The 16,546-nt window shown below is 45.1% G+C and overlaps 1 protein-coding gene across 1 annotated transcript in view; it reads left to right on the forward strand.

Annotated features, from left to right (window-relative positions):
* Positions 1-16,546, forward strand: part of LOC120993667 (inactive dipeptidyl peptidase 10-like) — an 89,282-nt gene that overhangs the window by 44,300 nt on the left and 28,436 nt on the right. The window contains exons 7-8 of the mRNA XM_040422149.1: positions 3,847-3,967; positions 7,179-7,333. Coding sequence (XP_040278083.1) covers positions 3,847-3,967; positions 7,179-7,333 — 276 coding nt within the window. The remainder of the gene's footprint in view (positions 1-3,846; positions 3,968-7,178; positions 7,334-16,546) is intronic.

A 16,546-nucleotide genomic window follows, 5' to 3' on the forward strand; every position in this document is an offset into this window, starting at 1 on the left:
GGGGACTACCTCTTGAAGCTCATCAAGAGAATGCCAAGAGTGTGCAAAGCAGTAATCAAAGCAAAAGGTGGCTACTTTGAAGAACCTAGAATATGACATATTTTCAGTTGTTTCACACTTGTTTGTTATGTATATAATTCCACATGTGTTAATTCATAGTTTTGATGCCTTCAGTGTGAATCTACAATTTTCATAGTCATGAAAATAAAGAAAACTCTTTGAATGAGAAGGTGTGTCCAAACTTTTGGTCTGTACTGTATTTATGATTCAGGAGGTGGGTAATCTAAAATGTAACATTTATTGATAATGCGAATAAAATATAGAATAATTCCTAGATAAAGTGTGCAATAACAAACCTTGGCTTTCTGCGCATCATTTAGCTGCAAAATACCATAGTCTCTCCATCTATAGAGACCGCCCCAGGAGATGTCCACCATCTGGTCAAACCTCCACTACTGGCAGACGAATCTTGTTCAGGCTGGTCTCTAGGGATTGAGTACTTATCTTATACTTATCCCTAGTGCTCTTTCCTCTATCTCCCCTGATGAACTGCTTGCTGTATATACACATTTGTTTGCAGGCAGTGAAACATGCGTGTAGGGAGTTTTTTCTCTAGATCCGTTTAGGGACATTTAGTTTTATCTTTCAGGGACAGGTTCCGGACGGGGTCGTCCTTGTAAGGACGAGTGCCCTGTGGTGAGGCTGCTACCTACATTTTAAAATCAGTTTATTTTTTGCTAGTCAGCCATAGGGCCTATACAGGGACCCTACACTCCTGTGTATCACTGCCTGACATTATCTTTTTCATTTTCTAACATTCATGAAGAAGCTGCCATAAGAGCATTGTCAAGGGTGAACGTTCCGTATCCTGTCTCGCGGAACCGGTAGGACAACTGGTTTCTGGTGCCGCCGTGCACTTTTCAAGTGTTTATATGTATTTTTCATTTGGGATGGACACTTGGCTGACAGCCAGTGTACATTCATTTTGTTCTATCCCAAGGTTTGTTATTGCACACTTTATCTAGGAATTATTCTATATTTTATTCGCATTATCAATAAATGTTAAATTTTAGATTACCCACCTCCTGAATCATGCCTTACCTTTGGTAATCTGGAGCGCGGACCTTCACCTTGGTTTGACCTCCCTAATCAGTCATTGTAGTTAAATTTTCTGTACTGTATTTAAAAAAAAATTAACACTTCCCCCTTTGGCAGCGTTGCGATTCAGGCCTCTTCTGGCCTGTGTCCCGCGCTGTACGGCTCAGGCGGCGCGATGACGTCATCTGATAGGCTGCCGGCCTAGTGCCGGCAGCCTATCAGAGGTACAGGAAAGGGACACATCTCTCCCCTGCTCCTCCGCACAGCCTTCTGTTTGTATCGCTGTCCTGAGGACGGCGATACAAACAGATCAGTGTGGAGATGAGCGATTCCACAATGAAAGCGCTCATCTCAGTGCCCCGCCACCGCACACATTGCCCCGCTGGGGGTTTTTCACCATACCTGTCCCCCCCGCATTATTTCCTGGGGGGGATCCGTCCCCCCGTCCCCCCCGCTTTCTACGCCCATGCCTCCGAGACATACGGTCCGTGAGAGGGCCATATGTCCTGGAGCGGCATACATCGTGCACACGGGAGTACACAGCATCATAGGTTACTATGATGCTGTGCACATCGGCCCGCCCGCCGGACTTTTGTTCTGCACTCATATGATATTATGAGTGCAAGACAATAGCCATGCAGGCGGCCCGATGCGCACAGCATCATAGTAACCTATGATGCTGTGCGCTCTCTCGTGCGCATGATGTATGCTGCTCCGGGACATATGGACCGTGTGTCTCAGAGGGCATACGGTCATGTGCATGAGCCCTAAGGCAGAGTGGCACACTTTGCCAATCAAGTGGCCTCAGCTCTAGCCAACCTCTCCTTAATCTATCCTCACCATGGTTTGCAGCCTAGTGTTGTTGGGCCACTGAATCAGTGTGTCATGCCTTGTCTGTGGGTTGTAGTCCCACTTCAGTTTTGTTGTCATTCTTGCACTCCTGATCCTAATCTTTACTCATGACTGACCCTGACAGTAGCCTTGTTCCTGGATTTCACTTCTGCCTTGCTATTCGGATTGTTTGCCTGGTATCTGTTGTTCTACTCCTGGCTCTGACACTTGTCTCTGTTCACGACTATGCTGCGTTAACTATATAAACCCATAGTGCAAAGTACTCTCTTGCGGGGTAAAGGCTGAGTTACGGGAGATTCCATAGATGCCACACCTCACGCTAGCCAGCACCAATTCACATCTCTGGTGAGAGACATCACACAGGGGCTAAATGGCAACATTTAGTCACTTGTCAATTGTGATGAAATACATTGAGATCATAGATGACTGTGCACCTGTCACGGCACGGTGTGGGTGGTAAACTCCACACTGAACACAAGAGGGAAGGAAAAAGGTACTAGGCCTGCATACTAGGGAAAGGGAAAGGGTAAGGGTCACCACCTAGTGAATCCCTAAACCAAGCCCTGACTACTATCAGTACGAACAAACCTCGATGGTAGGAATGTTCATACGCCGTAACCTAGAGCCCTGTCTGACCCTAAAGGGCCCTGGAGATAGTGTCAGGACAAAAGATGACCTGTTCCTTCCCAGCTGGGGAATACAACAAACTAGAAAATAGGAAAAGACACTTAACTCCGAAGTATGCGGACGGGCAGGAACTCAGTGGAGAACCAAACAAACAGAACTTCCAAAACCAGAAAGGAGCTATCAACCGCATAGCATGATGGGTGAGACCAGACTAAATAGAGGAGTTGGAATGACCACTTAAGCTACACCTGAGACAAGAGGTGTGGTCATAACCAGCAACAACTCAGAAACAAGTGAAACCAAAGAGGCTTTCAGATCACATCACGTGCAGCCAGTCTCTTAGATCTTCTGACCTTTGTCACGGGAGAGGCCGTGACAGCACCCATCACAAAAATCCAACTTTTGGGATATTTCAAGATTGTCTAAGATCTTTTACCAGTCGTCCTGTAGCTCCTGCCATAATGTTAAGAGATGTGTCTGTCGACAAGCTTGTTGACCATTCCCAACGGTAACTAGCAGAATTGTGAATGCAGCTCTGGATTATAAAAGAGGCTCTAATTCAAGAATAATATAACATTTTATTTATACTTAATGGTAGAAATACCCTATGATCTCGTTCCTGTTAATTGATGTGTTCATTTAGTGTAAGGGAATGAAAATCACACCATATTTCTGCTATTATTATTTTAATTACATACACGTGTCTGAATTATGTACACGTTTAGCTAAATTATGACTTCCTTTATTTAAAGGGGTTATCCTATGATTAATATAAAAAATGACATCATATAGTACTTGACGATCTCTCAAAATGCTAGTACCAGCCCTACACCTCACATGCTAGATTTATTTCAGGCTGGTAGCTGAGGGTGCGTGCCCTTTCTCAGGCCTGGTCTCCTTTATCGTGGGACCTTTTCTTCCTGTTGCAGCTCTCTACATGTCACAGCTTCTAACACGAGATACGGCTGGTTGGAGTTGTAGGATGAAATGGGCTTGTGCGGTGGACAGAGAAAAAGGGAAAAGAACAAACAGCAGGTGGCACCAGACAGATAGCTTCTATTGAATAACTGAATGGTTATAATAAATTTAGAATTACATGCAAATACAAAAGTATTCAGATCCAGTTATTGGTTGGAAAAATGAAAAACCCTTTACATTTATTACACAGAACTTTAGTATAACATAATAGAGTTGTTGACTTAGACATCGCCAATTAAAATTGCGCTGCTGTTGCTTTTATATACACATTATTTTATTGTTTGATTCCAGGTGTTCATCTTTGAAAATGATATTTTTTATCAAGACATGGCTTCTGGTCCAGCGCTCAGACTTTCTTCCTCTGGAGATCCAGAAAATGTGCTCAGTGGGATCTCTGACTGGACCTACGAAGGTCAGGTTCTATCTATGTTGACATCTAGTAAATTTCTAATCTGGAAGCATAATCCCTCTTACATTATAAAACTGGTAAAATAGCCTTTAACATGGGTCAATGGAGCAGGCAATTATTGGGAACAAACCATTTGTTTCCGATAATTGCCTGATTCTCAGAGGTGAGACCTGAATTACTACTGTGATCTCTCGTTCCCATACAGATTGTTTCTAGGCAGCAAATCACTGTATTATACACAGGATGATCTGCTGCCCGGAAAGTATGATTTTGGTGTCAGCTTCAACCATGCTTTCAATGAAAAAGGGTGATTGACTGCACATTTACACAGGCCAATTATCGGAACAAGCGTTCGTATGAACATGCATTATTAACCATTTCATAATTCCTGCTAGATAGGGATAAAAACTAGGGTGAAGCACTGAATGCGGGGTCAGTTTTTTCCCCAGACTAACGTAATACATATTTGAATATATATGATTATTATCATTACCCTAGTTATACTAACTGCTGTGAAGGTTGATGCGAATGGCTGTGGGACATTTATTCATCAGCTGAAATGCAGCAGGTTGCACACCGTAACCTTAAAGAGGTTTATGGGATTTTTTAACTGATTACCCATCCTCTGGATAGGTCATTAGTATCTGATCTGTGGGGGTCCAACACCTGGAAGCTGTTTGAGAAGGCATTGGCAATCACAGAAGTGCAGTGGCTTTCTTGCAGCTATCCCTAGGCCTTGTGATGTCATGTTAATCAGTCTAATGGCCTAGGCGCAGCTTAGCTGCATTCAAGTGAATGGGGCTGAGCTGTGATACCATGTACGGCACTGTGCTTAGTGAGCTGAGAGAAGGCCCCGGCCATACTGCGAGCGACCGTGCCTTCTCAAACAGCTGATCAGAAGGGGTCCTGGGTGTCAAACGTCCACAATAGGTCATCAGTTAAAAAACCTGGAAAACCCTTTTATCATAGTGTGTGTTTTTCCATAGTGTCCTCTATTGTCACTATCCATGATTTTCTATTAGTAAGAGGAAAATTTTAAAACATTTTTTGTCATACCTGTACTATGCATAGACTAGTAAAGAAGACATGGGGGAAGGTATGGATGATGTCTCCCCTTCCAACCTGATGAAAGTGCAGTTTTAAGGAATATTAACGCATCAGACTGCTTCTAGAACCATGCAACTCTTGCGCACCTGGAGCACACTGGCTGCTGTTTTCTACACCTGGTCCAAAGGGCAAGGCAGTGAGAGGCAAAATGAATGTATAGGGAAGAGGACCAAGAAATAATATGGCATACTTTTTTAGTCCAAGCTCACAAATCTTGTGAAACATGCATTTACTTCCTTTACATGTCTATAGTGCCATAGGTGTAGTGGACCTGCAGGATTCCTGAATGCCCAGTCACCAGTTATACAAAGCTCTCCTATAAGGGCTCATGCACACAGCTGTAGTTTTGGTCCGCATCTGATCCTTGTTTTTTGTGGATCGGATGTGGACTCGTTCATCTCAATGGAGCCACAAAAGATGTGGACAGCCCACCCATTCTGCGGCCCCGAAAAAAAAAAAAAAAAAAATGTCCTATTCTTGTCCATTTTGAAGGCAAGAATAGGACATTTCTGCAGGAGTAAAAAAAAAAAAAATGGTTGCATGCACTCTGCAGGTATCCGCGATTTGCGGACCACAAAACACTTAGGCTGGTTTCACAGGGCGTTGCGGATTGGGGCCGGATGCGTCCAGAGTGCGTTCAGTGAAACTCGCACTATTTTGCAAGCAAGTTCAGTCAGTTTTGTCTGCGGTTGCGTTTAGTTGTTCAGTTTTTTCCGCGCGGGTGCAATGCGTTTTGATGCGTTTTTCACGCGTGTGATAAAAAACTGAATGTTTACAAACAACATGTCTTAGCAACCATCAGTGAAAAACGCATCGCACCCGCACTTGCTTGCAGATGCAATGCGTTTTTCACGCAGCCCCATTCACTTCTATGGGGCCAGGGCTGCGTGAAAAACGCAGAATATAGAACATGCTGCGATTTTCACGCAACGCAGAACTGATGCGTGAAAAACAACGCTCATGTACACAGACCCATTGAAATGAATGGGTCAGGATTCAGTGCGGGTGCTATGCGTTCACGTCACGCATTGCACCCGCGCGGAAAACTCGCTCGTGTAAAAGGGACCTTAGGGCTCTTTCACAAGAGCGGATGCTGAGCGGGTAATCCACTGCGTGAAAGAGAGCCAAGCCCCGCTCTAGATAGCAGAGACACGGAGCAGTAACATTATTGATGATGCTCTGTGCCTCTCTGTGATCTTTTTACTACAAAATCACGGTGACAACGTTATCTCACTGTGATTTTGTAGTAAAAAGATCACAGAGAGGCACAGAGCATTATCCATCATGTTACTGCTCCGTGTCTCTGCTGTCCAGAGCACGGCTTGGCACTCTTTCACACAGCGGATTACCCGCACGGCATCCGCTCCTGTGAAAGAGCCCTTACAGTCATGTGCACGACCCCTAAAGTGAAGACTTCGAAATTAAGACAATCTAAAACACTGTCAAGGGTGGGCAGAAAGTCTGCAACGGAACAGTCACTGCTCCTGGATATGGACCGGGACTGAGCACATAGTAACATAATAAGTTTATAAGGCCGAAAAAAGACATCTGCCCATCCAGTTCGGCCTGTTATCCTGCAAGTTGTTCCAGAGGAAGGCAAATAAAAAACCCTGTGAGGTACACTGAACAAAAATATAAACGCAACACTTTCGGTTTTGCTCCCATTTTGCATGAGCTGAACTCAAAGATCTGAAACATTTTCTACATACACAAGACCCATTACTCTCAAATATTGTTCACAAATCTGTCTAAATCTGTGTTAGTGAGCACTTCTCCTTTGCCGAGATAATCCATCCTACCTCACAGGTGTGGCATATCAAGGTGCTGATTAGACAGCATGAATATTGCATAGGTGTGCCATAGACTGCCCACAATAAAATGCCACTCTGAAATGTGCACGGTTTTGCCTTACTGGGGGTGGGAGTTCTTATTATTTTATGTGGTCAAGTCCAATTAATATATTGACTGTTATGCTGGCTGCATTACCTAACATATTTGTTTGGGATTATTTTTGTTCATTGAATTAATTTTGGAGCCAAAAGCGCTTCACTTTTAGAGACTTTGTTCAGTAGGACATGGCACCACTTATGATGTGTTTGTGTTGCAGAGGAAGTTCTACATAGCTATGCTGCCCACTGGTGGTCTCCAGATGGTGCAAGACTTGCCTATCTCACCATCAACAACACACTTGTACCTAAGATGGAGCTGCCACACTTTGTTGGTGCTGACTATCCAATATGTGCACGATATGCCTATCCTAAGGTATGTACCTACTAGGATTGTTTTTCTGACAGGTTTGTTTCTGTTCTTTCAATTTCCGTTCCAAACATCCTCCAAGATATCATTTTCCGTGACAGGAGAAACAAATTATTAAAGGGGTTTTCTGAATTTTTCTAACTGATGACCTATCCTCCGTAAAGGAAATCAGTATCTGATCACTGGGGGACCGACACCTGTGTCACCCCAGCTATCAGCTGTTTGGGAAGGCATCAGGTCTCGCAGCTGACCAAGCACATCGCTGTACATTGTATAGTGGCTGTACTTGGCATTACAGCTCACTCCCATTCACTTGAATGGGGCTGAACTGCGCCTAGGCCATGTGACCGATGGACATGATGTTAACTTGACTGACAGCTGCAATTTACAAGACTGCATACAAGTCAATGTATTCTTTCACACTTTTGCGGTTGTGCAAGAGTTAAAATCAATAAGCAGTTCTTGTGCCTTTCAGTCAAATCTAGGCTTGATCATAACACTTGTCCTTGGAAGAATTACTAATCCGGTGAAGCTGAAGTCTGGCAAGGTGTGTGCAGCATGTTAATTACCCACCAAGTGATTATTAAGGCTGTCATTAGCATATAGATTTGCAAATAAACTTTACCGAAGCCATTTTGCACGTCTGGCTGTTATAAATGTCACTATCAGTTATCGATTTATGTAAAACACTGTCCTGCCCTTTACTTCAATGAGAAATAATTGCATTTTTGAGTCACCTGCTTTGCATTTTCCTCCGTACTTCTGCTGCTGCAGCAGAGAACATGCTAGGGGAGATTTATCAAACTGGTGTAAAGTAGAACTGGCTTAGTTGCCCATAGCAACCAATCAGATTCCATCTTTCATTTTGGACAGCTCCTTTGGAAAATGAAAGGTGGAATCTAATTGGTTGCTATGGGCAACTAAGCCAGTTCTACTTTACACCCGTTTGATAAATCTCACCCACTGTCTCAGGATACCAGCACTTCTCTCTTCCTTGTGCTGTACACAGTGGTACAATTATCACAATGTTAGAGAGGTTTCAGGGCAGGGGCGTTGCTAGGATCTCAAAAGATCCGGGGCCCAAGCCCCAATAAATATATGGCCACCACCCCCCCCCCCCCCCCCCCCCACACACCACATTTTGTTGTACTTGCTATACAGCAGCACATACATGTCACATCCAGGGTCTCCCAGGTGACGTCTCCTCCGATGTAGATCTTCTCTGTCATCATCTTCTCCATCTGGTCTGTACAACTTCTTTCAGCCGCGTCTCTGCAGAGTGTGGCACACAGACATCTTAGCGTCCTCACCCCAAAATACTATCCAGAAGAAATAATAGTGCCCCCATAGTGATAGTGCTCCTCATAGTCCCACCAATAGTAATTCCCTTCCAGAATGCCCCCATTAGTAATACTGCGCCCTACAGTACCCCCAACAGTGATAACGCTCCCAAAGATTGCCCCATTAGTAGAAGAGCCCTCCAGTATTAATAATACTCTCACAGAGCCCCCAGCATAAAAAAGGCCCCCTATTGTTTCCCCAGTAGTAAAAACAAAGCTCTACAGACCCCTCAGTAGTAATAAGGCCCCCATAGTGCTCTTAGTAGAAATAAGGCGGATCTATAAGTCCCTCCTATAGAGCCCCCAGTAGTAATAAGAACGCCTATAATGTCCCCTGGATTTGCTGTGCCTCCTGTAGTTATATTCCTCCCTCCACCATACAGTCCCATGTAAATAACATCATACCATCTCTCTTGTCCCCTCCAAAATACAGTCCTATGTAAAAAAAACATCACTCGCCTCCCTTCAGCCCCTTCAACATACAGTCCCATGTAAATAACACTATTTCCCTCCATCCGCTATAGAGTCCCATGTAAGTAACATCACACCATCTCTCCAGCCCCCTCCAATATACAGTCCCATGTAAATAACATCCCTCTCTATCTACAGCCCTCTCAAAAATACAGTCCCATGTAAATAACATCATCTCCTCCCCAGCCGCCTCCAACATGCAATCCCATGTAAATAACATAATCCCCTCCAACAGCCTCCTCCAACATACAGTCCCATGTAAATAACATAATCCCCTCCCACAGCCGCCTTGAACATACAGTCCCATGTAAATAACATCGCCCTGCCCCAGCCCCCTCCAACATTCAGTACCATGTAAGTAACATCACTCCCTCCCACAGCCATCATCAACATACAGTCCCATGTAAATAACATCACTCCCTCCCTCAGCCCCCTCCAACATACAGTCCCATGTAAATAACATAACTCCCTCTTACAGCCACTATCAACATACAGTCCCATGTAAATAACATGACCCCCTCCCCAGCCACCTCCAACACACGGTTCCATGTAAATAACTGGGAAATCCTAAAACATTTAATGTAAAAATGGCTTAATGTAGCTTAATGTACCATACCAAAAGTTTTTCACATTAAACTACCGTATTTTATTCCTTTTTGAAAACATTTAGCTTAATGTAAAAAGTGCTTAATGTACCATAATGAACCTAAACATCAATCAATTGCCTTGAAACTTTGCACAACCTAAGATCTCAGCTTCCCAAACCTATCCTGGAAGTTTCATGGATTTTGGTTACCCACAAGGCAAATGAGTGACATTAAGCTTGTTTTTTGGGGAGCTTAATGTGGCTTAACGTACAAAAAACAACTCAGATGTTAACCAATTTCCCCGAAACTTCCTATACTACAAGACTCTCTCTATGCCAACATATTCTGAAGATTTTGGGTCATTTGAGAAAACATACCAAAAGTTATTCACATTAAACTATTTTATTCCCATCCTAAAACATTTAATGTGAACAGCTTAATGTAAAAAGAGCTTAATGTACCATAATGTACTGTGGTGGGATACGCTCGGGATCGCCTTTGCTGGGGTCAAAGGACACTTGTCTGTTTCACACAATTCCAACCAGCCACCAAGGTATAAGTTTTAAGCTGGCCTGGAGCCAGGTTTATTGAGCAGGTTGCATAAATAAAATAAAACAACAAAAGAAAAGTTTTGCCTGTCCGTCACTTACTAAACATTAAAGATTCCTCTCCTATGTGAAGTAGCAGGTGAAAGACTCTCACCTGTGAGGTAATTAACAGACCCAGGAGGTCAGTCTCTCTCTCTCTCTCTCTGCCTGGGGACACAGAAAGCATGTCTGTGTGAGTGAGCAAAAATGTCACGGATGGTGTACAGGAAACAAGACAATACCATATAAACAATGTCTCTCTGGATCCACAACTAAGGAACAAAGGGAGACCCCTGCAGGAGACCTGCCGCTCTCCCTCACTGCTCAGCCTATGCGAACACCCCAAAGGTGGATGGCCGCATATCCACGTACCTCGGCTATCTATACCTGAAGACCCTACAATAGTGAAGGGACACGACCACCGGCTCCCTACACTGACACGGAGGGAGTCAGGGTCACCTGGATTCAGAAAAGACAAAAATCATAAATACATAAACAGCACTTATCTTGCAGACGACTGACGACTGGGAACTGGGAACAGCATGCACACACACTCCAGGAAGTTGTATCAGCCGCACACTACTGCATTATGGGGAGGAACTTAAAGGGTAGCAATCAGTCCAACTGCATGACAGCTGAGATAGACTAACGAGATGAGAAACTAAACCAAAACAAAGAAATTCAAGGAGGAGGATCTGAGAAGCTCCTGTGAGCGCTTCTCAGCTGTCTGGCTGTGATGTGACAGTACCCCTCCCTCTAGGAGTGGACTCCGGACACTCAGAGCCCACCTTCTCAGGATGGGACCTATGGAAAGCCCTGATGAGACGAGAGGCCTTAATATCCGTCACTGGGACCCACATCCTCTCCTCAGGACCATAACCCTCCCAATGAACGAGGTACTGGAGGGAACCGCGGACAAGACGAGAATCCACAATCCTAGAGACCTGAAATTCAAGATTTCCATCAACCATAATCGGAGGAGGAGGCAAAGGCGAGGGTACAATAGGTTGAACATAAGGTTTCAATATGGACTTATGAAAAACATTATGGATCTTCCAAGTCTGAGGAAGATCAAGACGGTAGGCAACAGGATTGATGACCGACAGGATCTTGTAAGGCCCAGTTAACCTAGGACCCAACTTCCAGGAGGGAACCTTCAATTTGATATTCTTGGTAGACAACCACACCAGATCAACAACATTCAGGTCCGGACCAGGCACACGTCTCTTATCCGCCACACGCTTATATCTCTCACTCATGCTCTTTAGATTATCCTGAATCTTTTGCCAAATAGATGACAAAGACGAGGAGAATCTGTCCTCATCAGGCAAACCAGAAGAGCCCTCTCCCGAGAAAGTCCCAAACTGCGGATGGAACCCATATGCACCAGAAAATGGTGACTTATCAGAGGACTCCTGACGACGGTTATTTAAAGCAAACTCAGCAAGGGACAAAAAAGAACACCAAACAGCGCAGATATGTCTCCAGATTCTGATTGACGCGCTCTGTCTGGCCATTCGACTGCGGATGGAAAGCAGAAGAGAATGACAACCGAACCCCCAAGCGAGAACAGAAAGCCTTCCAGAATCTGGAAACAAACTGCGTGCCCCTATCAGAGACTATGTCTGAAGGAATCCCATGCAATTTGACAATGTGGTCAATAAATGCCTGCGCCAGCGTCTTAGCATTGGGCAAACCAGGAAAAGGGATAAAATGCACCATTTTGCTAAAACGGTCCACCACCACCAGAATCACAGACTTCCCCGAGGAACGAGGCAAGTCCGTTATGAAGTCCATGGACAGATGTGTCCAAGGACGGGAAGGAATGGGCAAAGGAAGGAGAGGACCTGATGGCCGTGAATGAGGGACCTTGGCACGAGCGCAAGTCTCGCAAGCTGCCACAAAACCCTCAACCGACTTACGAAGGGCAGGCCACCAGAATCTCCGAGCGATGAGATCCAGTGTGGCTCTTGCCCCCGGGTGCCCAGCAAGGACCGTGTCGTGGTGTTCTTTAAAAATCTTGTGTCTCAAAGCGAGAGGCACAAACAACCTCCCAGGAGGACAAAGATCAGGAGCTTCTGACTGGGCTGCCTGCACCTCTGCCTCCAATTCAGGAAAAAGAGCAGAGACCACCACACCTTCAGCCAAAATGGGACCCGGGTCTTCAAAATTCCCACCTCCCGGAAAACAACGTGACAGGGCATCTGCCTTCACATTCTTAACCCCAGGGCGGAACGTAACAACAAAATTAAACCTTGAAAAGAACAAAGACCATCTGGCCTGTCTCGGGTTCAGACGCTTGGCTGACTCCAAGTAGGCCAGATTTTTATGGTCAGTAAACACGGTAATAGGGTGTCTGGCTCCCTCTAGCCAATGGCGCCATTCCTCAAAAGCCAACTTGATGGCCAACAATTCCCTATCTCCCACATCATAATTTCTCTCTGCGGAGGAGAGTTTCTTTGAGAAAAAGGCACACGGTTGCCATTTGGCAGGAGAGGAACCCTGAGACAAGACCGCATCCACCCCTGCCTCAGAAGCATCAACCTCAACTATGAAGGGTAACGAAATATCAGGTTGTACTAGGATGGGAGCGGAAGCAAAACTCTCCTTGATATTAGAAAAGGCCTTACGCGCCTCTACCGACCAGGAAGAAAAATTTACCCCCTTTCTGGTCATATCAGTGAGTGGTTTAACAACAGAGGAATAATTCAAAATAAATTTCCTGTAATAATTGGCAAAGCCCAAAAAACGCATCAGCGCCTTCTGATTCTCAGGAAGCTCCCACTCAAGCACAGCACGGACCTTCTCGGGGTCCATGCGAAAACCAGAAGCGGAGACAAGAAACCCCAGAAATTGGATTTCTGGAACCGCAAACACACATTTTTCCAGTTTCGCGTATAATTTATTCTCCCGCAGGATGAGCAAGACCTGACGTAAGTGTTCCTTATGAGTCTTGAAATCAGGAGAAAAAATCAAAATGTCATCCAAATACACGAATACAAATTTTCCCATTAAATGATAAAAAATGCTGTTGACGAAATGCTGAAAAACGGCTGGGGCATTCATCAAACCAAAAGGCATAACCAAATTCTCAAAATGGCCCTCAGGGGAATTGAAAGCCGTCTTCCATTCGTCTACTTCTCTGACCCTAACCAGGTTGTATGCCCCTCTTAGGTCTAATTTGGAAAAGACTTTAGCCCCAACAACCTGGTTAAACAGGTCCGGGATCAGAGGAAGCGGATAAGGATCACGAATAGTGATACTGTTCAGCTCCCTGAAATCCAGACAAGGTCTTAAAGAACCATCTTTTTTCTTAACAAAGAAAAAACCAGCGGCAACAGGTGACTTCGAGGGTCGTATGTGTCCTTTTCTCAGACTCTCAGAGATATAAGCCGCATAACGACCCTCTCAGGTTGGGAGAGATTGTATAAACGAGATTTAGGCAGCTTGGCGCCTGGGATGAGATTAATAGGGCAATCATACTCCCTGTGCGGAGGTAAACCCTGAACTCCACTCTCAGAGAAGACATCCAAAAATTCAGAGAGGAAAGGTGGTACAGTCTTAGTAGAAACCTCAGAAACAGATGTTATGAGGCAATTCTCTCTGCAAAAGTTACTCCAACCATTTATTTGCCTCGCTTGCCAATCAATGGTGGGGTTATGTTTAGTGAGCCAGGGTAGCCCCAACACTAGAGGAGTAGGCAAACCGCTAAGGACGAAACATGACACATCCTCAACATGAGCATCACTCACAATTAAACGGATATTGTGAACTATGCCCTTAAATGATTTCTGAGAAAGTGGAGCTGAATCAATAGCAAAAACAGGAATATCCTTTCCCAAAGTGCATACCTGGAAACCATGAGTTATTGCAAATTGATTATCAATGAGGTTGACAGCTGCTCCACTATCCACAAAAATCTCACAAAAAATGCTCTTGCTCTCTAGCGCCACCCTAGCAGGCAGGACAAAACGGGAACTACAAGCAAACGGAAAACCTTCAATTTCCGCCTCAACCCTGCCAATAGTAACAGACGGAACATTTTTAAAAGATTTTTTCCTTTATTACTCCCAGAAAACTGCCTGAATCTCCTAGAGGGACAAACATTTGCCAGATGATTTATACCTCCACAACAAAGACAAACCCTCCCCTGCGGGCTGAATCTTCTATTGTCAGAGGCAATCAACCCCAGCTGCATGGACTCCTGCTCAGAAGGGGCTGACAGCGACTGAGACCCCTGTGCACAGAATGAGACCGCTGCACTGTCCCGGGACTGAGTATGACAGGAAGGAGAGATCTCTCCTCTCTCTCTGACGCCTGTCAATACGAACAGCCTGAGACATAGCAGAATCCAAGGAGGTAGGTCTTTCATGAAAGGCAAATGCATCTTTCAATCCCTCTGAAAGACCATAGCAAAATTGACTTCGGAGTGCAGCATCATTCCAACCAGTATCAGCTGCCCATCTCCGAAATTCTGAACAGTATATCTCTGCGGATTGTTTACCCTGGCATAACAGACGTAGTCTAGACTCAGCCAGAGCAATACGATCCGGATCATCATATATCTGACCCAGGGCTAAAAAGAATTCATCCACTGAACGAAGGGGCCGTGCCCCCTCCGGCAGCGAAAAGGCCCAGGACTGAGCGTTACCCCTGAGCAGCGATATAATGATCCCCACCCTCCGTTCTTCATCACCAGAAGAATGGGGAAGAAGGCGAAAATGGAGTTTGCAAGCCTCTCTAAAACGCACAAAATTCTCACTACCCCCGGAGAACGTATCCGGGAGCGAGATCTTAGGCTCAGCACAAACTCCATGAACGCAAGCTGAACCGGTCACTTGAAACTGAGAAAAAGTCTTACGGAGATCAGCTACCTCCAAAGAAAGACCCTGAAAGCGTTCAGCCAAAAGTGAAACCGGATCCATGCTTGAGACGTTTTTGGCGGCTGATAATGTCACGGATGGTGTACAGGAAACAAGACAATACCATATAAACAATGTCTCTCTGGATCCACAACTAAGGAACAAAGGGAGACCCCTGCAATAGACCTGCCGCTCTCCCTCACTGCTCAGCCTATGCGAACACCCCAAAGGTGGATGGCCGCATATCCATGTACCTCGGCTATCTATACCTGAAGACCCTACAATAGTGAAGGGACACGACCACCGGCTCCCTACACTGACACGGAGGGAGTCGGGGTCACCTGGATCCAGAAAAGACAAAAATCATAAATACATAAACAGCACTTATCTTGCAGACGACTGACGACTGGGAACTGGGAACTGGGAACAGCATGCACACACACTCCAGGAAGTTGTATCAGCCGCACACTACTGCATTATGGGGAGGAACTTAAAGGGTAGCAATCAGTCCAACTGCATGACAGCTGAGATAGACTAACGAGATGAGAAACTAAACCAAAACAAAGAAATTCAAGGAGGAGGATCTGAGAAGCTCCTGTGAGCGCTTCTCAGCTGTCTGGCTGTGACAAAACTGTGAGTACTAGGTTGCTGAAGCCTTGTTTTGTGAGCTGGCTGGGAGAAGACCTCCAGCGGATAGATAGGAACCTTTAATGTTTAGTAAGTGCCGGACAGGCAAGACTTTTCTTTTGCAATACCAACCCGACTAAACACCTGGATCAGTTCTTTTGCGATGGTCTTTGATGAGGTATTGCGCAAAGGTATGGCCTTGGGGTAACGGGTAGCATAATCCATTATGACTAAGATATGCTGGTGACCCCGAGCTGACTTTATTAGGGGACCCACCAAATCCATCCCAATGCGCTCAAAGGGTATTTCAATAATCGGCAAGGGCACCAAAGGGCTGCAGAAATGGAGCATAGGGGCTGTAATCTGACACCGAGGGCAGGATTCACAATATGCTTTAATGTCTCCATGCATTCCAGGCCAGAAGAACCGCTCTAAAATCCTTTCAGTAGTTTTCTGGATCCCCAAATGGCCACCCATAATGTGTCCATGTGCCAGATCCAGAACAGTTCTCCGGTAGGGCTTTTGGACCACTAAGTGCTGTACCACCTACTCTCCCTTCTTGTCTATCTGATACAACAATTCGTTCTCTAGAGCCATGTAGGGAAAAGCCAACCTAGCACCAGACTCCACAGGATTCCCATTTATCACTTTTATATTCTCTCTGGCCCGTGTAAGGGTGGGGTCCTTCATTTTCTCACTTTGAAAGTCGTCTTTCCTAACGTCTAGGTCAGGCATACCGTGAAGT

The sequence above is a fragment of the Bufo bufo genome, chromosome 3 (assembly GCF_905171765.1).
Source record: "Bufo bufo chromosome 3, aBufBuf1.1, whole genome shotgun sequence".
NCBI classification, from domain to species: Eukaryota; Metazoa; Chordata; class Amphibia; order Anura; family Bufonidae; genus Bufo; species Bufo bufo.